At 49.1% G+C, this 23,587-nt stretch overlaps 1 protein-coding gene across 4 annotated transcripts in view; it reads right to left on the bottom strand.

Moving 5' to 3' along the window:
* The window catches only part of SULF2 (sulfatase 2), a 140,976-nt gene that overhangs the window by 98,038 nt on the left and 19,351 nt on the right, over positions 1-23,587 (bottom strand). For all 4 annotated transcript variants that reach the window (XM_082600592.1, XM_082600591.1, XM_082600590.1 and 1 more), the window contains exon 2: positions 11,293-11,568. In XM_082600592.1, coding sequence (XP_082456718.1) covers positions 11,293-11,467 — 175 coding nt within the window. In that variant the 5' untranslated portion in view covers positions 11,468-11,568. The remainder of the gene's footprint in view (positions 1-11,292; positions 11,569-23,587) is intronic.

Raw genomic sequence — 23,587 nt, 5'->3', positions numbered from 1 at the left:
GAGGCCGTGACGGTGAGAGGCCTGCGCACCGTGATGAATAGTGGCCCCTGCTCACCACAACTAAAAAAAAAAAAAAAAAAAAAAGCACCAGATGATGTGCACTCTACTGTGCCACACTCCCCAGCCCTCCCTATAGTCTTACACCAACTTTGCCCATCCACATTACCTGCCTGGTCCCTGAAGGCCCTGGTTTGGCAACTCTTAATATAACTTAGCTGTTGAGACAGCTCTGACTTGTCCTTGGGGTGGGTAGAGGGCAGTGTTCCATGTCAATAATAATCATTATCATTAATGTGGTGACTGTCACTGGCTGAATGTTTGCTGTATGCTCTGTGCTGGGCACACAATGTGCATCATGTTACTTAATCCTCCCAACAAACCATTTAACAGAAATCTCTGGCATTCCTATACACTAATGATGAAAAATCTGAAAATGAAATCAAGAAAACACTCCCATTTACCACTGCAACAAAAAGAATAAAATATCTAGGAATAAACCTACCTAAGGAGACAAAAGACCTGTCTGCAGAAAATTAAAAAACACTGATGAAAGAAATTAAAGATGATACAAATAGATGGAGAGATATACCATGTTCTTGGATTGGAAGAATCAACATTGTGAAAATGACTCTACTACCCAAAGCAATCTAGATTCAGTGCAATCCCTATCAAACTACCACTGGCATTTTTCACAGAACTAGAACAAAAAATTTCACAATTTGTATGGAAACACAAAAGACCCCGAATAGCCAAAGCAATCTTGAGAATGAAAAACGGAGCTGGAGGAATCAGGCTCCCTGACTTCAGACTCTACTACAAAGCTACAGTAACCAAGACAGTATGGTACTGGCACAAAAAGAGAAAGATAGATCAATGGAACAGGATAGAAAGCCCAGAGATAAACCCACACACATATGGTCACCTTATCTTTGATAAAGGAGGCAGGAATGTACAGTAGAGAAAGGACAGCCTCTTCAATAAGTAGTTCTGGGAAAACTGGACACCTACATTTAAAAGTATGAGATTAGATCACTCCCTAACACCATTTAACAGAAGAGGGAACTGAGCACAGGAGTTAAATGTGGTCACAGCCACAGAGCGGGGGAAGTGGGATGTGAGGACTCCAACCCAAGCTTGTCTGACAGCAGAGGTGGGTGCTGGGTGTCACGTTCAGGAAACGTCCAGTTTATAGCACACAGGAGGTGGTGATACTGAACCCAGGAAGGGCACAGAGGTCCCCACACACTTGGTCAACTCTCAGCTTCCATGAGGCTCAGAATCGTCCCCTGGACTATCAGGTCCCCTCATCATCCCAGAGGTGACTTTAGCTGGCACACCAGCAGTGAGACTGGCACAGGGTCACATCACCAAATGCCAGGGACCCCAGCGGTGGGAAAGTGATTCCCGTTCACTCTTTCTGATTAACTCCAGGAGAAAGTCTCGGGTGGGTGCGGTCACATGGTCACGTCCTTAACACCCTCACGCCTCCTATTTCAACAGGAAGAGCCCTGGCCACCCGGCTGGAGTTCTGGGCGGGCAGCTGTGTTAGCTTATACTGGATTGCCTGGTTTAATTTCCTTTGACTTAGGGCGAGCGATGCTAACTTCTCTCATTTAGGGCAGTGGAATCCTGTTCTTAAAAAACAATCACGTCTGTTTAAAAGAAGTAAATATTAGTACAGGTGGCAAGGCGGAAAGGTGAGGGGATGGCTGGCATCTGGCACAACCTGCAACTGTCTACCCGGTGCTGTTACTGGCTAAGAGACATCTCGGGTATACGCTGAGCTCCTCCCCTCTCCTCCAGTGACACAGGCGATGATCTTGGCTACTCCTTAGTCCCATCTTTCTGTTCCCACATCCAATCCATCAGCAAAGCCTGGTGTTCTTTCTTCCAAGAACATCCAGGCTCAGGGTCCTCTCGCCTCCTCACTGGGCAGCGGTCATCCTCTTTCCTCTGAATTAGGTCAGCTGCTTCCTGCCTGGACTCTGGCTGTTTATTCCCCGAGGAGCAGCCAGAAAGCCTCCTCTCCTCAGCACTCCCCGTGGCTCCCACTTGCTCAGAGAGCAGAGTCCCCGTGGTTGTCCACAGGCCCTGCGGGATCCGGGCCCCCTTCCACACCCCGTCTCCGCAGCCACGGCGGCCTCGTCTCCCCTCACACTTGCCCGCCTCACTCCCGCCTCAGAGCCTTTGCCCGTGCTGTTCCTCCTGCTGGGAACGCCCTTCCCCAGCACCTCCAGGGTCTGTGCCCTCACCCGCTTCTTGTCTCTACTCAAAAGGTCTCTTCTTGGGGGGAGGGGGGATATACGGGTAGGGGATTGAGAGGTACAAACTATTAGGTATAAAATAAACTACAAGGATATATTGTACAACACGGGGAAATATAGCTCACATTTTACAATTACTGTAGATGGAGTACAACCTTTAAAAATTGCGAATCACTACCTAGTATGCCTGTAACGTAATACGGAACAGCAACTATACTTCAATTAAAAGAATAAAAGTTATCTTCTTAGTGAGGCCCGCCCTGCACACCACATCCACAGTTTTACTCCCCTGCCCCTGATATTTCACCTCCTCTTCCTTGTTTTACGTTTTCAACTCTGCACGTGTTGCTCTAACACGTTATACACTTTGGCACATTTACATATTTATCTTGCTGATCACCTCCCCTGCAGCCCTAGATGTCACAGCCATGAGAGCTAGGGCCACTGACCACACCTCACAGCCCTGAAGCCTAGAACAGTGCCCAGCACATAGTAGGTGTTCAATTAATATTTCTCAAAAGCATGAATCTAGGGCACTCCAGGCAGAATCAAGCCTTTGCCTGCTGTTCACAGACCGAAGAGAAAGAAGGAAGCAGCTGATAGTGAGGACTTGGCCCTGCGCAGGCTCCAGAGACTGCAGAAATGACAAAGCTGGCCGTCCACCCGACCTGTCAGACCCTTCTGGAAGGCAGGGGGGCCGCCACCTGGTGAATAATTCACCTGCAGTCAGCAGCCTCGAATGCTGCGTTGGCCAAAGGCAAACGGCCAGAGGAACCGTTTCTTTCTTTTAATGGGCTCCAAACCAGGGTCTCAAAGCCCTTGCACCGCCATGCTCCTCATTGCAAGGCAAAGGAGTGGTGGTCCACTCTTTCCAGCAGTTCCCTGCACCTGTCTGCTCGGGGCACTCACCCGGCCCAAATAAGTCGGCTGAAGGGGAGCTGTGTCAATCCACTGTTAAAGCATAATTTAACAGCGCCCTGAAATGACAGCCGCATCTGTGCGTAAGCAGCACGACAGGTTAAGCCTCCCCTTGGGGACCGTAACCTGTTTTATTAAAGCTGCCACAGTGACGAGGCTCGATAAATCCACATCTGGAAGAGGAAAACATATGATCTCATCTCCTTGCCCAGCACAGCCCTAATGCAGATGGACAGCTCTGAGGGGAGGGAAGGGCCTGGAAGACCAGGCCACACAGAAATAAAAAGGCCAGCCAACCAAAACTTCTGTCGTCCAACACAAGCCTGGGGACACGCAGACAAAACCAGACCTGGCTTCTTTTCCGTGATCAAACCTTCCGCCCTCGCCGGGCCAGGGTGAGGTCACCCTGACACCTTCCTCGGTGACTCTAATAGACTGCGGAGGCCTCAGCGCCACCCTGATGATGGTGACTTAAATTCTGGTGCCCAAACCACTCACCTGCCAGAAACACGGCGCTTCCTCCACACACTCACCTGCCCGTCCCCTTTCTGACTGCTTTTGCGGGGGGCTCTCAGTGTACCACCTGGGCTACTAGTTATTTGATTTGATATTTTTCTCTAATGTGACTTTAAAAAATTAAACTTTCATCTCAACCCAAGTAACTATGTGAAATTCTGGATTTGATGTGTTACTTAGATTTTTTTTTTTGGATGCATATCGAAAGAAGTTTGTAAGTAGTAAAATCAATGTTTGTCAACCTGTCACACAAGATGATTTCGTGCACGACCTGTGTTCTAAAAAGGCATTTTGGGAGATGCTGATTTAATGTGCTCTTCTAAAGGTTTGGGTCAGGGCAACTGCTATCTCTGGGGACTTAGCAGGTGCTGGGGGCTCTCAAGATTCAAAATATGACCCAGTTTTGGCCATTCCTGGGACTTAGGTAGCTCACATCTACTTTCTGTCCTAGAGCTCTGTGTCAACTAGGAGAAGATGCACCCCTACATGCCACCCCCCCCAAGACAAAGTCCTGCGGCCCCCAACTTGGGTGGCATTACATAGGAGGCATTGGTTTTGATGGATAACTAAAGAGATGATGTTTTCTGATGTTTGTTTTCTTAAAATTACAGGTAAATAATTAGAGTCTGTGATGTCAGACCCTCCTTGGGAAGTAGTGGGAGATGGGACACGGTTAGCAAACCCAGGGCCTTGACTTAAATCTATGTTTAACCATCGCTTTTTCTTACCTAGACTATTGCAGAATTTTAATGGAGAAAAATATATGCAAAGCCTTTAGTTCAATGCTTGGCATACAGAAAGGACTCAAAACATGTTAGCTTTTAAAAATTTAAATTACAGTAGCTCCCAGCTATATACGGTGTAACACAGAGTTCACAAATCCAGCACCTCCGGACAGACTCTTGTCTGCGTGTGTTGGATTTAGGTCTGCTCAGAAGTGTTTAAAAATCTGAATTAATTGCTAACTTTTATTTGGGAGATTTCACATCAATCCTGATTTCAGGCTTTGCATGAAAATACACAGATCTGGGCTTGATGGGCCCACAGGTGGGTGGATCTGAGTAGCAAAGGCTAGCTTTAGAAGGGCTCCCCTCCGGTTCTGCATGGCCCCCATCAGGGCCACTTCCCTCATTTGTGGTACCAGCCTGGCCCTGCAGGCACTGGGTTTGCAACCCGTAGCTGATTCTATTCCAGCTGAACTGACCAGCTAAGTAAGCTCGCAAAGTAACACTGTGGCCTGGAGACCCACAGAGACCAGGCTTTAAGGGAGCAAAGAGGGGGTGTGGGTTTGGGTAAAGGCTGGTACAGAGCCTTGAGCAGGACAGGCCGGGGGTGGGGGCCGTGAGCTCGGTGGGGAAGCACGTGTGTCCTATACCACTTCATGGTGCCCATCATTTAACCACACACCCCCTGCTGGGGGCGCTGCCCCTTCGGGGTACCCTTGCTCCTGATCTCTGGTGTGGCTAAGACCCCAGGTTGCCCACCAATAACTGTTTCCCCTTCTTCCTTATTAACAGGCCCTGATTTTAATCTTCAACACACCCAGCTAGGAAACTGCATTTCCCAGACTCTCTTGTAGCTACATGTGGGAGTAGTCCTTCCTTTAACCTTCCAGATCCACTGTCTGCCTCGTTCTCCAGCCCAGGGAGCTGACCTGGGTGGGCTGTATCCACAAGTGGCTTTATACTCTGGCTTTGGACTAGGTTTGGCTAATGGGGGGCCCTGGCAGGAGATCAGCAAAAGGAAGAACTGAAGTTCGGGTATGGATTCCTCCATCTTGCTCCCTGTGGTGTCAACAGAGGGTGAGAGCTCCTACTGAATGGCCCTGTGTCATGAGTTTCCAGTAATCATTTGCTGCCCTCACCCTCTTGGTCTTGGAGTGGGGATGACCCCACTGTTACTAAGTAGCCTTGAGGGCTGCACTATCACTAGTGATTTCCCCACACTTGCTCATACCTTAGCAAAAAAGTTAAACCTTCCTTGAATAACTCAAGTTTGAATGTCTCTTGTATTTCCTGCTGAGATTGTGTGGCTAATTAAATAAGTTCTGTCTGTGTTGTAGGTGAGGTCTGGGATGCGGTTCTTAAAGGGAGCTGACTTAACTTGAAGGTCCATCCTTTTTGCCCTTCTGTTTCCTCCTCCTCCTTGCTGCCTGGAATGTGGCTGTGATAGCTGGAGCTCCAGCAGCTATTCTGAATGATGAAGGTGACCTTAAAGATGGAAGCCACACAATAAACATAGTAGAATACAAAAGTAGAGAAGGAGCTTGGGTCCCTCCTAACCTTGAAGCCACCAGGCTGGCCCTGAACTGCCAACTTCCAGACGTTTTTATGTGAGTAAGAAGCAAAACTCTGTCTTGTTTAAGCCACTGTTATATTTTCTTTTACATGCAGCCAAACCTAATGCCGATACGCTTAGCTTCCAGAATTTAAGTGATCTCCTAAGGGTTGCTGAATTAAAAAAAAAAATCTTGCAGGAATGTGCTTGGCAAGTTGAACACCAGGGTGGGTCCACATGAGCCTCTCTTCTTCCTGAGATAACCTGCATCCACATGTTTTTCTAACTCCAGTGAGCAGCGGCAGGAATGTCAGGAGTTGGTGTCTCAGAGAGGCTACATTGGAAGTTACCACCGATCTGGCGTCCGGAATCTGGGCACACTATCCTGGGCTTCCAGCCATTTGGCCCCAGCAGAGCACCCAAGCTTGCAATTAGAATTGATTTCTGGATATCAGTCTGCAGCACAGGGTGTGGTTTCCTTACGTTCACAGATGGAAAGAGGCAAACAAATGCCTGGCCAGAAGCCCTCCCGAGCCTCTCTCTCAAGAGCCAGCCTCTCTCTCAAGAGCCAGCCTCTCCTACAAGACAGCCCTCCAGGCTGAAGGCCTGCCATTTTCAGGATCACAGGCCCCTCTGAGAATCCAGTGAGGGTCTCCGACCCAGGAAAGCACAAACAGGCACACGATCTGCATATAATTCCCACCCTCCCCCACTCCAGGTCCATCCAGGCCTTGGCCTCAGGGGAGGCAACATCTTGCTGAAAGGTGAAAACACTGCTGTTCTCATTAGACTTGGTCTTGCAGTGACCTTCACTAGTATCCACTAGTGAAAAACTAGTGGATACCAGCGTTTCATATACAGTCATAATGAAAGCTTCCTGTTAAAATAATACTTAAGCTTCAAAAGGTAAGTCCAGTTCAAGTAATAGAACAGACGGTCCTGGGATGTCGCAAATATTCTCTTGCTCCAGGCAAGGACCATGTCCAACTCATCTTGGTGTCTCAGCGGCTGTTCCAGCCCTGGATGCTCACCAAGGGTTTGCCTGGATTGAATTAAACTAGTAAACCTGGCAGAGTCCTCCGGTTTCAAGGCCTATTTGAAGGACACATGCAAACGAGACCTTGGCTTCTGTATTCTTCTCCCTCTTCTACCCTCCTGGTGAAGAGGGTGGCCAAGACCCTGCCGGTCTCCAAGGGTCATCCAAACACAGGGATTTTCCCAATCACTCCGAAAAATACATTAATAATGGAGGCCACTTACTGACCAGTATGCCCTGGAACCTGTTCCCCTGGGCACTGGACACTTTCAAATGACAACTCAGGGAGGCATGTTAAATGCACCCCCCTCACAATTAGGAAACAGAAAGAGCCCCTCTTCTGTGCTGTGTCCCATACCAGCTCTCTCATCCAGACCCTAATTAGGATGGATGGCTGTTCTCCGCCCCGGGACTGGAAGAAAGCCTGGAATCATCTTAGTTGAGAAGTCTCCAGCCCCAAGAACCGTCAGAACTGCCGCCTGGATGAGCAGAAAATAGCAGATGATAAATTTTTTAGGACTACCCTGTGTGTGTGCCAGTTGTTGCTGACTGTGAGATAATGTGCTGGCCTTTTGGGCAACATGCATTATTGATCTGGGTCTGTCTGGTGGTTTATAAAAATCCCACTCTCCCTCCACTACCACCTTGCCATCATCCCTCACCTCCTAAAAGAAGCACAGCCTCCTCCAAATGCTGTTGGAGGGGCTGGCTCCTTTGCAGAAGGGAAGACTTGTAGGCACTGATCTGTGCAAGTTGAGTGCTGCGGGGGGAAAGGGACAGATACCACCAAACACGAGGGATCCAAACCTACTGCATCCACTTCCCAGAATTTATCTTTCAGAAATCCTCGCTCACCTATGTAAAGACGCACGTATAAAGACGTTCTCAGCAACAGTATTGGTAATAGTGGAAACTACTAATAAACACACTCCCAATCTGGAAACAACTGAACAGCCATCCCAGGAGACTGGTTACGTAGAGTAGTGGTTAAGACCACAGGGTCTGGGTTCAAATCTTATTTAGCCACGTTCTAGCTGTGTGACCTTGGACGAGTGACTTCATTTCTCTGGGCCTCAGTCTCTCCATCTAAAATGAACAGGATGGATCTAGGTGGTGTAAGTTAGGCCTGGTTTTCTCTGCTTTCCTCTCTCCCACGTCCTCATCACACCTGGAGGCCCTTTCCTTATATTTGCAGACGCTGCTGGCTTTATTCGAGAGCCACAGGTGCAAACTTACAATCAGATTCTGACATGAGGCTTAGTTAGATCACGTAGCTGCAGCGAAAACGCGGCGCTCCTAGGAGTGCGTGTTCAATCATTCACCTTGGTTCCAGCCCAAAATCTAGGAGTCGCCCCTGATGCTCCTCCTTTCCTCACCACCCACAGCCCCCATCCAACCCGTTCATGCATGTCTTCCGGGTTCCACTGTTCCTGCCCTGGTCCAAGCTTCCATCCTTGCCTGCCCCGTTATGGTCCTGTCCTCCTAATGTCATTGATTTCAACGTAACAGCCAGAGGGATCCTACTGGAACCTAAGTCAGGTCACAGCCCCTCCTTTGCTCAAGGCCCATTTGCACTCATGTCTGTTTCACTAAGAATCAAACTCAAAACCCTCACCATGGCCGCAAGGTCCCACACGACCTGGCCTCATCTCTCTCCACTTATACCCTGGGTCTCTCCACCTGGCTCACAGGCATTCTTTCTCTCCCGACCCACCAAGCTCATTTCTAACTGTCTTTGCCTTTCCTGTTCTCTCCAGCTGGAGGGATCCTTCCCCAGTCCTCCCGCTCCCAGCACAGTGCACTGCACAGAGTAGATGCTTAATCAATATCTGCTGAATGCGTGAATAAACGTCCGGGGGCGGGTGTCCCAGGCAGAACTACGATGGAAACAGCTTGAGGGGCCCCATGAGGCAAGACCAAGGTGCCCTGAGGTCAGGTGCTGCCTGTGGGCACTGTTTGGAAAATTCTGCCAGAAACAAAACTCACAGTCCTATGGACACTTTCTGTAGGCTCCCCATGGCTGTCGAATGTGGCTCATTCTAAATGCTGCCTGTGAGATAGGTATCATATGTGTCAAACTGTCAATAAGAGCCCTGGGCTTTGATTGCTTCCTGGCTGCAAATTCTTTTTGCACAGATAAATTCCCTGAGAAACATCTATACATGTGATCATTAATACAAATCATTATAAGAAATGGCTTGGATGTATAGAAATCACCTTTACTTGGTGCTTAAAAGACTGATTCGTATTTTTAATAATGGATCCAAAAAGGGTGCAGACTTGCAGTTGGATCTTCACCACAATCTTATGTTTGGCTGCAAGGGCTTTTCCGGTAAACCTTTAAATTTGTTGCGACCAACAACAGTCAGTTGCCCTTCGATAGTGGACAGAGGCTAAAGGCCCACCGCTCACCTGGTCAACTACTGGCACTCCTTACCACAACCCACGAGAACCTCCAAGATCTGGCTCCCTTCCTTCTCTCCAGGGTCATGCTATGACCCTTCCTCAGGCTCCAGCCACATCTGTCTCCATGGTCCTGCCTCAGGGCCTTTGCACACGCTGTTCCCTCTGCTTGGAAGGCTTTTCCCCAGATCTTCACAATACCCAGTAGTATGTCTATCATCATCACTGGTGATGAGAAGGGAAATCTAACTTATAGGAGAAGGAAAATGCAGAGGGGCTTGTATGCTGTCCAGTACGGTAGCTATAAATGGTTACTGAGCACTTGAAAGGTAGCTGGTCCTGAGATGTCCTCTAAGTGTAAAGTACATGCCAGATTTCAAAAGCAATATAAAAAATGTAAACTATCTCATTAATGATTTTTTATATTGATTACATGTTAAAGTGACAATAATTTGGATATATTGGGTTCAGCAATATATGTCTTTAAAATTAATTTCCCCCGTTTCTTTTTACTTTTTAATAAAGTATAGAAGATTTAGAATTACTTATGTGATTTGCATTTGTGGCTCGCCCCCCTAGATGCATCTCTAGGGCAGTGCTGTGTAGGGTTTAATGTGGAGAAATGGAACCAGTAAAATCAGTGAATTCAAAGGGGGAGAAGACACAAGAAAAGGAGGAAGAAGACTGACATTGAGAGAGACCCCCAAAGGTAAGCTGGAAATATAGGGAGAGTTTGACGCCGGGGAACAGAAGGTCCAGCTGAGATTGACTCTGGGGGCCTCCTTCCTGGTGGCCTCATTTATGGGGACTTCTTCTCAGGCGGATGAAAATGTGGTGAGAAATGCCTCATGTAAATGAAGACGCCCAGCTGGGTGGAGGAGCCCAGGGCTTTGCTTAGCAGGGACGGGGAGAAGTCCGGGATGGTTTACACAGTGAAGCGAGGACACGGCTCAGGGAGGACCCTGTGTGGGCGATAAAGGGACGGTGCCCTCTTCCTGCTCGCCATCCGTGTAAAGGAACTACATCTTGGCAAGGGCCCCTGTCCTCACCCACTCTCCCTGGAGCCCACAGCACTAAGAGGGGAAGCAGCTCAGGACGAGAGGCGGCTGCCCTCACCCTCCTGAAGCACCACATCTGTGAATTGAGTCGGGTCACTAGCAACAGGGCCCACCTTCCCTGCCCGTAGATGCCACCAAGGAAGGCTGAGCCCACCCAAACCTGTTAAGATTGGTGGAGCAGGGGTACCCACACACATACATACACACACACACACACACACACACACACACACACACACATAAAACGCACACACACGCCCCAGGCTGGTTTCTTCTTTCTGTTCAGCGTCAGCTCAAATATCACCTCCTCTGAGGGGCCCTCCCTGATAACTAATCCAAAATAGCTCTGACCATCCCTCCCCCGCATCCAGCACCCTCTTCAGTTACCCCAGAGCATTTCTCCCTTCTTGAAATTATCTTCCATGTGAACTAGCAATGATTCTCATTATCTGTCTCCCTCATTCCATGAGAGTAGAGACTGTGCCTGCCTGACTCATTACTGAAGTTCCAGGCCCTAGAATATTGCCTGGAATGTAGTAGGTTCTCAATAGAAATTGGACAGAAATAATGAATTGGTCTTAACATCTCTTCTCCTTAAGACTCTGGAGGAATCTAGGAATGGTCCCACATTAGAAAAAGGTTGGAGACCCCTAACCTCGAGGACCCAGCTGCACATTCACGCGTGTGGGACCACCCCAGGACTTGGTTCAATCGACTGGACATGAACCCTGCAGGGTCTACCCGAGCATCCTGCATCAGGATCCTGAGACCCAGCATGGTGAGCTTGGTAGATACCGCCTGCCAGCGGCCAGGGTCTTACCGAGCTCCACATCCTGGTCGTCCGTCAGCACCAGGATGATGTTGGGACGGATGTTTCTGCGGTCCCTCTGAAACCTGCCTTTCAGGCGGTGGTGGGACAGGAACGCCACACTTCCATCCAGGAGAGAGAAGACAGTTGCAGAGAGCAGGCAAAGCAGGACACCGGGGCGTGCCATTTTACGTTTCCACTGATCCCTTGCTTCTGGCAGGATGCAGGAGTCTGGAGTTGTGTTTTGTGGATTTGCTTCTTTTCTTTCCTCCCTCTCTACTCACAGATCTAAAGTAAGAGGAAAAGAATCAGGTCAATCTTTTTGTAAAGGCTGCCCAACTGCTCAGACTTGCATAATGATTTCTACGATGTCTTCTGGCAGTGACAGTGAGAGTTTCTTTGATCAGGGACAGCTACAGCAGGACAAAAACCCAATTGGGTTAAAGTTACAAGAAAAGTATTTGCAACTGGCTCAGAGAACAGACTGGCAGGAAAGACTTCAGAGACTACTTCTGCAGACAGAATTCCTCTCTTGGAGCCAGCGATCCTCTGGATGCGCTGGTGGCAGCCCAAGTCCCAACTCAGGTAGTCAGCCCGTCTCTGAACCATCCAACCAATGCAAGACAAATCGTCTCCCAGTGAAGGGAAAGGAAAAAGCCCAGCCTGGAGGAGCAGACATTTCTGGTCATCTGTTCTCTGCCAGCACCATGGAGGATGCAGAGGTGAGTGGACGGGGCCCCAGCTCTCAGGTACCATGAGATTTGGGGAGGGGTCTGGACGAGGCGGGCTGATGCTTTGGGCTGGACAACTCTGTGTTTCAGTCCTGGCTCCGTCACTCACCAGCTGGGTCTCCCCATCGATAAGCCAGCGAGGAACCTCAGTATCCCCATGAATAAAATGGGGATACATGACTGTTATAAGAACTCAATCCAACGGGAATGTTCGCAAAGGTACCCCCCGTCAACAGATCCTGTAACTGGGCAAGTTATTCATATTGGTTTTACGTTGCAAAATAAACAAAATGACAACAGAGGAAACTGAGAGCTAAAAAGCTGACGGAGAAGAATTGTCACATTCCGCTGCAACCTTGGTCACCCCCTTGACCCCGGGTCAGATGGGGTCACAAGCAAAGGTAGGGGAGGGGCGGCGGGCCAGCTAATCCTGGCTCAGGCAGGTCTCAGATCCCACTCTGCCCTTTGCGGTCATTTTTCTACTTCCTGAGGAAATGAGCCTTCAAGTCCTGTCCAGATATAGACTTTTGGTCTCATTTGTCTAAAAGGAAAGAAAGAGCAAGCAAGCAGACGTGTTGGGAGGAAACCAAGGTCATTGGAGTCGGGCTGAGTCACCGTTCCCGTGACCTTGCACGACTCCATTTGCCCCTGCTGTCATGGGGAACCCCACCCCACCCCAAGCCACAGCTCAGGGGACTCATCATGGACCCCAGGTTCCGCACAGGGGGATGTGCTGCCTGTATCACCTCTCCCAGGGACAGCACCAGCCGTCTAAGAGATCTCCCACTTCCTCCCCTGCCCCCACCCTCCATGCCCCCCGGGGGCAGCCAACAGGATCTTTCTAAAATTCAAATCCAAACATACAACTCAAAGGGCCTGGACTAGGTGAGACCAGGGAGGCGCTCAGGGCACAGGTTTGAAGGGGCACCCACTCTGGGTGGACAGGTGCAAGGCACTCAGCTCACCTGAGTCCCAGCCCTGTCATTCACCTGCTCAGACCCTCCCCTGGCTTCTCATGGCTTGGGGTACAAAATGCAGACTCCCCACCAAGCCCTACAGGGCGGGTGTGATCCGACCCCTGCCCACCTCTCCCTGGTCCTCTCAATTGCTCTCAGGCCCGCGGCTTCTTTCTGTCACTTAGACAAGTCAAGCTTGTTCCTGCCCCAGGGCCTTTGCACTTCCTCTTCCTTAAACCTGAAAGAATGTTTCCCCAGATTCTGTTTGATGAGCTCCTTCTCCTCTGCCAGGTCTTGGCACAAATGTCGCCTCCTTGGAGAGGCCTGCCCTGACTGCCCTATCTGAGGTGGTGCCCCCGCCCCAGGCACTCTCTGTGTTTTATAACCTGTTTTATTTCCCTCATAGTCCCTACTATACCTGCAATTATTTTATTTATTGCCCAGTTCTTCCCATGGGAGGGTCGGCTCCACGAGGGCAGAGGCTGGCTTTGTGTTGCTCATGGCTCTGCCCCCAGCACCTAGTACCATGCCTGGCACAGAACAGTGCCAAATAAATATTCAGATAAATAAAGAAATGGAGATTTTGGTGAGGTTCTCTGTGTTCTACAGAGTGAGAGAAGGCTGAGAATAGAGAGCAAGCTCCACACAGGGCTTCCCACCCCAGGGGCCTCTGAAAGGACATCTGTGCAGAGAGATGAGATGAAGGCCACACTATCGGGGAGCTGACCTGGGAACTGTGACTTTCACGGGACCAGCGGACAAGTATCGACTTCCACCTCCATCTCCTCACCTGCTAAATCCCACATCTTGTAATAGCCAGGGTGGCTGCAGTGACATGTGTCGGGCAGCTGCTTTGTGCTCATGTTATATGATACTTAATTCATGGACTTTAAAGTTACTTGCTGGGTGTCCCTAGGCAAGTAACTCAACCCTTCTATGCCTCGGTTTCCCCATCTATAAAATGGACATGAAGGATTAAATGAGTTAAGGCAGAATGCTGAGTCCAGAGCCTGGCACATGGTGTGCACTGACTGGAACACATCGTTCACAGTGAAAACCATTATGAGATTATTATCAGCACCACTGCAGCTGGGTCCCGTGTCAGGCATTCCGTAGCATCTCCGTCAATCTCCCCAGCAACCCTCTCACACAGGTACTACTATTATCCCCACTTAAAAACTGAGAACAGGGCTTCCCTGCTGGCGCAGTGGTTAAGAATCCGCCTGCCAGTGCAGGGGACACGGGTTCGAGCCCCGGCCCGGGAAGATCCCACATGCTGCGGAGCAACTAAGCCTGTGTGCCACGACTACTGAGCCTGTGCTCTAGAGCCTGTGAGCCACAACTACTGAGCCTGCGTGTCACAACTACTGAAGCCCACGTGCCTAGAGCCAGTGCTCCACAACAAGAGAAGCCACCACAATGAGAAGCCCTCGCACAGTAATTTAGAGTAGTCCCCGCTCACCGCAACTAGAGAAAGCCCAGGCGCGGCAACAAAGACCCAACGCAGCCAAAAATAAAAGCAAACAAATAAATTAATTAAAAAAACAAAACAAAACTCAGAACAACTGAGGCATAATCACTGTCCTAAGGTCACCTGGAGAGAAAACAGCAGGGACAGTGTTTGACCTCTTTTCTCCCTGACAGCTTGGTGAGGGCCTCTCACCACTGAACTCATGTTTCCCAGATTCTCATATTCAGGGGCCATAGCCCCAATTTCTGCCAGCTCTGCACAACCCTTCCGCTATCATTTGGTTCACATGCTCCTTTAAATAGCCTCATTTAAAAATAAAGACATAAACACATGGTTTTGAAAAAGACGAAACACATGGTTTTGAAAAAGACGACTTTCTATCCAAGAATAAATGGAAAAGCAGCGTCCCTTTCCTGTAGAACTAATCACACAAATAAAGTCAAACAGAGCAGAAACTGTGTTACTCCATCCGTCTAAAAGCTTCTAGTTCACATTTAAGGCTCTAAGCTGAGCTCTGGGCTGGCAGCTCTCATACGTGCACTGTCTCTCTGTTTAAGGGAAATTAGCAGGTGTTGAAAGGCAACGAGGCACATTAGCACCATCCACAGACTTTTTGCTGGAGGTAATGGGATGCTTGAGAGGGTTGAAAAGGAGACATGCCCTAGACTCTAATGGGTCCCTGAATTATCCCAAATCATGGGAGGTGGGGGGATCCTTGAATCATGTTGTTTATCAGTCCATGTCTCCCTACCTCGGGAAACACACTGGGATGCTTTGTGCTTTGCAACTGAAACCGTGAGCTTGACTGACACTCCAGCCAGCCCATTCATAAAACAAACTTCCCAATCGAAAAATAGGCAGCAGACCTAAATAGACATTTCTCTAAAGAAGACAAACCGATGGCCAATAGGCACATGAAAAGATGCTCCACATCACTAATTATTAGAGAAATGCAAATCAAAACTACAATGAGGTATCACCTCACACTGGTCAGAATGGCCATCATCAAAATTCGACAAATAATAAATGCTGGAGAGGGTGTGGAGAAAACAGAATCCTCCTACACTGTTGGTGGGAATGTAAATTGGTGAACAGTATGGAATTTCCTTAAAAAAACAAAAATAGAGCTACCATATGACCCAGCAATCCCACTCCCGGGCATATATCTGGAAAAGATGAAAACTCTAATTCAAAAAGATACATGCACCCCAATGTTCACTGCAGCACTGTTTACAATAGCCAAGCCATGGAAACAACCTAAATGTCCATCACAGATGAATGGATAAAGAAGATTTGGAATATAAACACAATGGAGTACTACTCAGCCATAAAAAGGAATGAAACATTGCCATTTGCAGCAACATGGATGGACCTAGAGATTATCACACTAAGTGAAGTAAGTCAGAAAGAGAAAGGCAAATATCATATGATAGCACATGTGGAACCTAAAAAACGGATACAAATGAACTCATTTACAAAACAGAAATAGAGTCACAGACAGAAAACTTATGGGTACCCAAGGGAAAAGGGGAGGGGCGAGGGATAAATTAGGAGTATAGAATTAACAGATGCACATCACTATATATAAAGTAGATAAACAACAAGGATTTACTGTATAGTACAGGGAACTATATTCAGTATCTTGTAATAACCTATAATGGAAAAGAATCCGAAGCTGTACACCTGAAACTAACACAAAATTGTAAACCAACTACAGTTAAATAAAAAAAATATATACATTCATGTTCCTTCAGATAGACATCGAGTGATAAAATAATAGCGAATTTCTGACAGATGCCCTACAAACAGCAACTGTCTTATACCAGAAATAGTAACAGCAAATGCTTATTGAGGGCCTGCAACGCTCCAGTCCCTGCTCTAAGCATTTTATGTATTGATATATCAACTTGTCTAATCCGCATATCCACCCATCGATATTATACCCATTTTATGGATGAGGAAGCCGAGCCACAGAGAATTAAAAGCACTTTCCCATGATCACACGGGCAAATAAGGGGCAGAGACTGGGTTCAAACCCACTCTGGCTTGAGCCAGCTGCTCAACCAGAACCTCCTGGAAGCAGATCTCCAGGTAAGTTCTTAAGAGTCTCCCAACCTCAGTTTCCTCATTTGCCTCTGAAACAGTAGGAGGCCAGGTGCCCTTGGAGGGCCTTTTTGGCTCTGGGCCTGTGATGCGGAGGTATGGGGGGCCGGGCCAGATCGTGGGTGGAGCTGGGGGATATGGTTGACTGGACTCTGCCTGGCACCCATGTTGGTCTTCTTAGCAATGCTTCCCTCCATTCCCAGGCAGCTGTAACCCTTCAGCCAGGATGCTGCTCCTCTGGATGGAAGTCAAATCTCCATGACCAGAGACTGGAGAATAATAGGAGCTAATTATTTCATCAGCTCAAGTCATCAGTAGGTCGATTTTTGATGAATTCCCCCAGCTCCCACTTTCCCTGGACTTGTGCCAGCCCCTCTCTGTATGCTGGAGAAATCAATTAAAAATGACACAAGGGATTCTGCCTCCATTTTCCTTCTTCTTAGTAAAGATTCAAGGTGGCTGAACCGAGAGAGTATCTGGTGAATCGGTGCAGCGCTAGCTGAGCGATGCTCTGTCCATCCCGCGGACACCCCCACTTACTCCCACCAGCTTGATGAAAGGTCCATCCCGCACCTCTCTTCGTCCTGTGTCTTTCTCACAGACCTTGGCAAAGCCCTCCCAGCCCAGGAAGACATCACTGGAAACACGTAGTATCCTGAGCATTCAGAAACATCAGTCTTGCTTCTGGATTTATCTGACCTGCAGAGAGGAGTGGGTCTCAGGCTGACTGTGCACCACAGCTTTGGGGAAATGCCTGGGACCTCACCTAGGCCTGTCCAGAGAGATCCAGATGGCTGTCTTCCTCTGAGGAGCCCCAAATCCAACAAGAGTAGCTGAGAGGAGTTTGGGAGTGATCAGGCAGCCCAGGGAGAGGGAGTGGGAGAGGAAGAAGTGGTCAGAACAAGGCATTGATCAGACGGGAGAAGTTCCCTGGGAGGTGAGAAGAAAGGAAATTGTGGGGTGTGAAGATGCCCTGTGCTGGGGCCAGAGCCCCTGCACCAGACCTGTGGACCTTCCTAGGTGGTCTAGAGAGCCAGATCATTTATGTCTTCCTTCATTTACTTTACAAATATGTATTTAGGGCCTACTGTGTCATAGGGTTAGGTAATAGGATAATCCTGCCTGGATTATAACCGCCTCCTAATTGATTTCCCTGCTTCTACCTTCACCTCCTTCTATCAAGCAGGCAGAAGGATCCTGTTAAAACAAAAGTAAGACTCTGTCTTCCTCCACTGAAAAGTCCTGAAGGGCTCCCATCTAATGCCAAATAAAAACCTCCAAACCCTCCAAAGGACCTACAAGACCCTCTGCAGTCTGCCCATCCCTTCCTGACCTCATCACCTTCCACTTTCCCCCTTGCCCACTTGGCTCTGGCCACACGGTGTCTGTGCTGCTCCTTGCACATGCCAGGCATGTCCCCACCCCAGGGCCTTTGCACGTGCTGTACCCTCTGCCTGGAGCCTTCATCCAGATCTCTTCACGGCCCTTTCGTCACCTCCTTCAGGTCTTTGCTCAAATTTCACCTTTGCACGTTAAAACGGAAATCTCTTTCCTCCCCAGTAGCACCTACCACCTCTGACAGCTAGATATTTTACTTGTTTCTTTGTTGGTCTCCCCCACTAGAAAGTCAGTTCATAATCTGAGGGTATGGATTTTTGTCAGCTTTGTTCACATCTGTATCCCAACACCTAAAACAGTGTTTCGGACATAACAGACATTGACAATACTACTGACTTGGCAAAGAATTTTCTCTCTCCTGGTAACAGTACTCGTACTCCAGCCCTGCTTGGAGGCACTGGCAACTCCTTTTCTTCTGCTTACCTGCAGTGTGGGTGCAGGACAGAACACGTGACCCAAGTGTAGCCAATCAGCACATCTCATCTCTCTAGCTCCAGTGATTGGCCCAGAGACAGACATGTGACCCAAGTCTGGCCAATGAGAGAGAAGTAACAAACAGTTGGGTGGGTACCGGGAAGGGGTAAGCCCAGCCCAGCTACCAATTGGCCCCTGAGAGAGGATGCTCCTGACACTGGACTGAAGCAAGTTCCACCTTGTAGCCAGTTACAGGCTCAAACAAGTGCCCTTTGTTGCTGAAGCTAATCTGAATTGGGGTTGTCATTTGCAACAGGAAATGCCCAGACCAACACAGTTAATACCCTACAAGACTAATGAAGAAATAACTAAAATTTATATGATGTGTTCATCACGGACCCTGGGTACTTTTCTAAATTCTAAGCACTTTTCCTGTGTCAACTCAGGTCACCCTACAACAACATGGTGAGTTAGGATTCTCCATTTGCGGGTGAGGAAGCTGAAGCATGGGGAGGTTCGAGAATTTCCCCAAGGTTGTGCTGCTTGGGTGCTGAATATCGTCGCTTGGATGGACCACATCCATGGGCTCTGTGCTCTCTGGCTCCTGGCTGGATTTGGCTCAAGGAGACACTGCCCAGGGAAGGCAGTAATGGGAAGACAGAGCGGCCTGGGTACTTTCCAGGTGCCTTCTCTGCCCAGTTGCTAGGAACCGACCACATCCCTTTATTGCTCTACTGAAGGCCACAGCTCCTGGGGGTGGCCCTTGCCAGGTTCCAGCAAGTGCTCCCCACTGTTCCCAGCCCGAGAGATCTGTACTATTCATTTTCTTACACTCTGCTCCTATCTTTGTTGGAGGCGCCATCAGTTTCCTGCAGGGCATCTATACTGATAAAGCAAGCGGATAGCATGCCCGAGATGTGCACCCAGATATTCTGATCCCACGAGTCCTCTCTTGACTCCCATGCCTACTTGGAAACTGAGAAATGATACAAGCGGCTGAGGTTAAGTGTGTGGTACGAACAGGAAGCAAAAGGGGGGAACTGCTGGTCTTTGGGCATTCAGGGAGGGCTGCGTGGAGGAGTCCTTACAGAGAAAAGTTTGAGAAGCCTAAGAGGAACAAAGTTCTGAAAAATCCACAGGATATGGGTGGGCTCTGAAGAAAGGGTAGAGGACAGAGTGCCTCAGGCAGGGGAAATAGCTTTAGCAAGTAGGAAGCAGAGTGGAGGAGTGGAAATGTGTGGTCCCGAACCTCACAAGCCTAGAAGCTGTCTAGACAGAGGATGACACATGCACATCTGTTAAACCTTACACTCCCCTGGTATCTCCTCTTCTTCCTGGCCAACAGGTTTTGCCAGCCTCTCTCCTCCTCTCCAGGGCTGTCAAAGAAAGGACAGGCACTCCTGGAACCTACAGTCCACAGACTCTCCCTGTCTCCATTACCCAAGTCCAAGGGCATCAGGTGGCTCTCTGTGCCTGTTCTTGGAATTTCAGCTGGAGGCAGAGGACCAAGCCAGCAGGACAGGGGACGAGAGAGGGGTCAGGTTTCAAGACAAGCGCTCAGGATCTGGAAAGGAAATTAGGGCACAAAGAGAAGAACCTAGGAATCTAGTTGCCTGCCTAACTATTCATGTGACAAGAAATTCTTGAAGGCTTGCTATGTGCCAGGCATAGTTCTTGGCACTGTAGATAAAACAGTGAAAAAAAAAAGTACCTGCCCTCATGGAGCTGACATTCTAAAGGGTCAACATATAAGAAGCTGGAGTTGAAAGACTCCTGCTAAAGGTGAGAAGGGTCAGAAAACAGGATTGGAAGTAATAGTAAACCACGAGTGAACTCTTAGAATGGGGTCATGGATTATAGTTAGAGCTCAGAGAAAGTTTAGAAACGATACATTTGAAGTCTTGGGAAGCTGAGTATCACAATGCTTTGCATGTCAAGTGCACGACCATATAATTCACACACTCAAATATCTGAGCAGATGCTATGTACTAGGTACCATATCATGATCAGTGGGGGAAAAGAAAAAGCAGACAAATCCCTGTTCTCACGGAGCTGACAAAGAGAGTGGAGAAGGCACACAGATAGACTGCTAAGCGCTGGGGGGAAATGCAGCAGGGAACAGGCTGGAGAAGGGGTGGAGATGGGAACTAGAAACAGAATGCCTGGGTTCGAGTCTCGGCTCCACTACTTACTAGCTTGTGCGCAAGTAATTTAAACTCTTTCGGCCTCAGTGTCTTTATCTGTGAAGTGGGGCCAATAATAGCACTTACAAAGTTGCGAGGATGAAGTGGCTTAATGTCTGTGAAGTCCTTAGAACAGAGCTGTATACAGTAAGTGCCTGATAAATGTTGGTTAGTGTTACTTGTTGAGTTTGGGCCACCCTCCTTTCTGTAACAGCACTCAGTTTTCCTTTGGGGATCCTCTTCTCCCAGTTATTGGTCCATAAAGTTCAAATTAGGCCCTGGCTTCCGAGCTCCGAGACTGGGCCACGGCATGCAGACCTAAGCCAATCAGAGCCTTCCAATCCCCCTGCCTCAGTGACTGGCCAATCAGAGTAATCCAGGCACTTTGGTCCAACTAGAAAGAGGAGCCTCCTCTTTCCAGCTGGCTAACTCGGTCCATGTCAGTCCACCATGAGGATGAGGGAAGACTCTGATGTCATTTTGCCTCATACGGAGTTGGAGTGAAGCCAACACACAGAAGAGACCAGAGCTTCGAGATGGAACATACTTGGGTTTTGCCAACATTCGAGACCTGTATCCAGCTAAGCCTGAAGGAGCAAGGTTTACTTCTGGGTTCTTTGTTTCAGGCCCCTGTAGATTCTTCCATGTCCTTCAACTGCTGTGAGATATTTTCTTTCAGGTACCTTTCTCATGCTTTGCCTCTTTACGGATATGAATCAAATTCTCCTTTTCTCTTAGGTCACTTGGAGTTGCTTTCTCTGTCACTTGCGACCGAATGAGCCCAACTGGCAGAGCAAGCTGGGGGCAGAGTGTTGACCCAGGTGGCTTCCCAGACACCATCTGCCTCCGTCTATAGAGAGATCTGATGACACGGCTGCTAACCCTTGGCCTGGGCCCAACTCTGCCTTATCACAGGCAAACCTTCCTCATCCTTATCTGCCAGCTGATAAGAGAAAGGTGATGCAGAAAGGGGGAAGAAATGTGGGCGTAGGAGTCCTGACTTCTGGTCCTGATTCGGCCTCAGTTTCCTCACCTGCCAAGAAAAATAGACTGTTCCCTGGGCACGGCCTGGAACTCTGGGATGGGTGGAGTGTGACAGGTGGGGAGGGAGCCCTCCCTCCCCTCCCTCCCTGCGGCAGGCCTCCCTCTGTTATTCCTGGCCTCATCCGAGGTTTGTTCTCTTCAGAGCCCTCATCATAACTTCTGATTCCTTGAGGCACTCTTCTGTTGGAGTTTGTATCTTGTAGGGGGTCATCTTCCCTGCTGGAAGCTCTGCACAGGTAGGAGATGTCTCTTCCTCACTCCATAGCCCCAGCCCCTGGCAGAGCCTGGGTGCTAATTCTTTGAGTTAGTCAGCAGATATTTACTGAGCACTTACTATGCACCAGGCCCTACTCTACGTGCTGCAGATTCAGGAACCTATACTCTGTCATGGATCAGACACCAAAATAAATGACGGGCACATGAGGTGATGAGTCCTAAGGTGATGAGCGGGAGGCTGGAAGAGCTGGTGGGGGGAGCTTGCATCTTTAAATAGGAGGGTGGCAAAGGCCTCTCTGAGAGATGACACTTGGGCAGAGCCCTCAGGGAGGTGAAGGAATGTGCCTTGTGGATATTCAGGGGAACAGTAGTCCAGGCAGAGGGACAAGTGCAAATGTCCTGAGGTAGGAATGTGGCTGGGGTGTTTGAGGAACATAAAGTGGGCAAGTATGGCTGGAGTGGAGTTGAGTGGGACCTGGAATGTTCTAGCCCAGGAGTGCTGTGATTGGTTGTAGATTTTAACAGGATCCTTCTGGCTGTGTGTGGAGAACAGACTATAGGCAGTGAGGTGGACACATGGAGGCCAGTGAGATAACTACCATAGACAGTGCCTGGACCAGGGTGGGGGCAGTGAAGGGGTGAGAAGGGAGATTCCGGATATTGTTGAATAAATGAATAACTTATTGAACAGAGGGAAGACTGGCACACGCCAAGTGTGCTACAGACTACTTTTCTGTAACAATTTACCCCCAAACTTAGCAGCCGAAATTTTTTTTTTTTTTTTTTATGCTCAGGGACTTGGGTTCAGGAATTCCAAAGGGACGCAACAGGAATGGCTGGTCTGCTTTATCATGTCTGAGGCCACAGCTGAAAAGATGCAAGAGCTGGGGACCTGAATCCCCAGTCTGGTGGCTGCTGCTGGCAGTCAGCTGGGGCCTCAGGGGGCGTCCTTGCCATGTGGCCTGGGCTTCCTCACAGCATGGAGGCCTCAGGCTGGTGGCTGATTGCTTACGCAGCGGCTAAGGGGTCCAAAAGTGAGCATCCCAGCAGTCAAGGGGGAGCCACTTCATCTTTTCTGACTGAACCTCATCTTTCCTGCTGTCCCCAGCATTAATCCTGCCATTCTACTGGTTACCAGCAATACACATGCCTGGCCAGATTCATGGACGGGACCCCAGGGATGCCCCACCTCCAGACGGAGGGGTGAGAAGATCGCCCTAGAGATGAGCATGCGGGGTGTTATCCTGTGGCCCCTGGAAAACACAGGGGGCCCTGCCAAGTCATGGGGGCCTGGGCTCGGCAGTGGGTGAGAGCCTCTCCCCTGCACACGTCACCCCTTCTAGGAAGTGAAACTTGATCTGAGTCAGATTCCGTCTGTATCTGCCAAGCTTTGGAGTTTGTGCCCAGGCCCATTTCAAAGATCCCCGAGCCTCAGGAAGCCCTGGGGTGACCAGAAGCCTCCCCCATGCACACTCCTCTCTCTCGAATGACCCAAAGGGGTTAAATCAATGGGGTCCGTGCTTAGGCGGTTCTGAGCAGAAGAGTCAGAAAGCAAGCTTGCCCTGGATGTGAAAGCATGGTAACAGCCTCTCCTCCTCGTTGCAGAGAATGGAGGTGCCCCAGTTACATCTGCATTGAAAACATTGATTTATTTTCACTTTTTTAAAAGTCCCGTCTTTTTAAGCAGAAAGGAAGCCACCTCATAAGTGCAGAAACCCAAACAGAACTGGCTGACCTGATTTTGGGGAACTGGCCCTCGCTTCCCCCAGACCTTTCCTCCTGCTGACGTGA

This window comes from Mesoplodon mirus, assembly GCF_964341445.2.
Source record: "Mesoplodon mirus genome assembly, chromosome: 15".
NCBI lineage: Eukaryota > Metazoa > Chordata > Mammalia > Artiodactyla > Ziphiidae > Mesoplodon > Mesoplodon mirus.
Note: the sequence above shows the minus strand (reverse complement) of the source record. Positions and strands in the feature narration are given on the sequence as shown.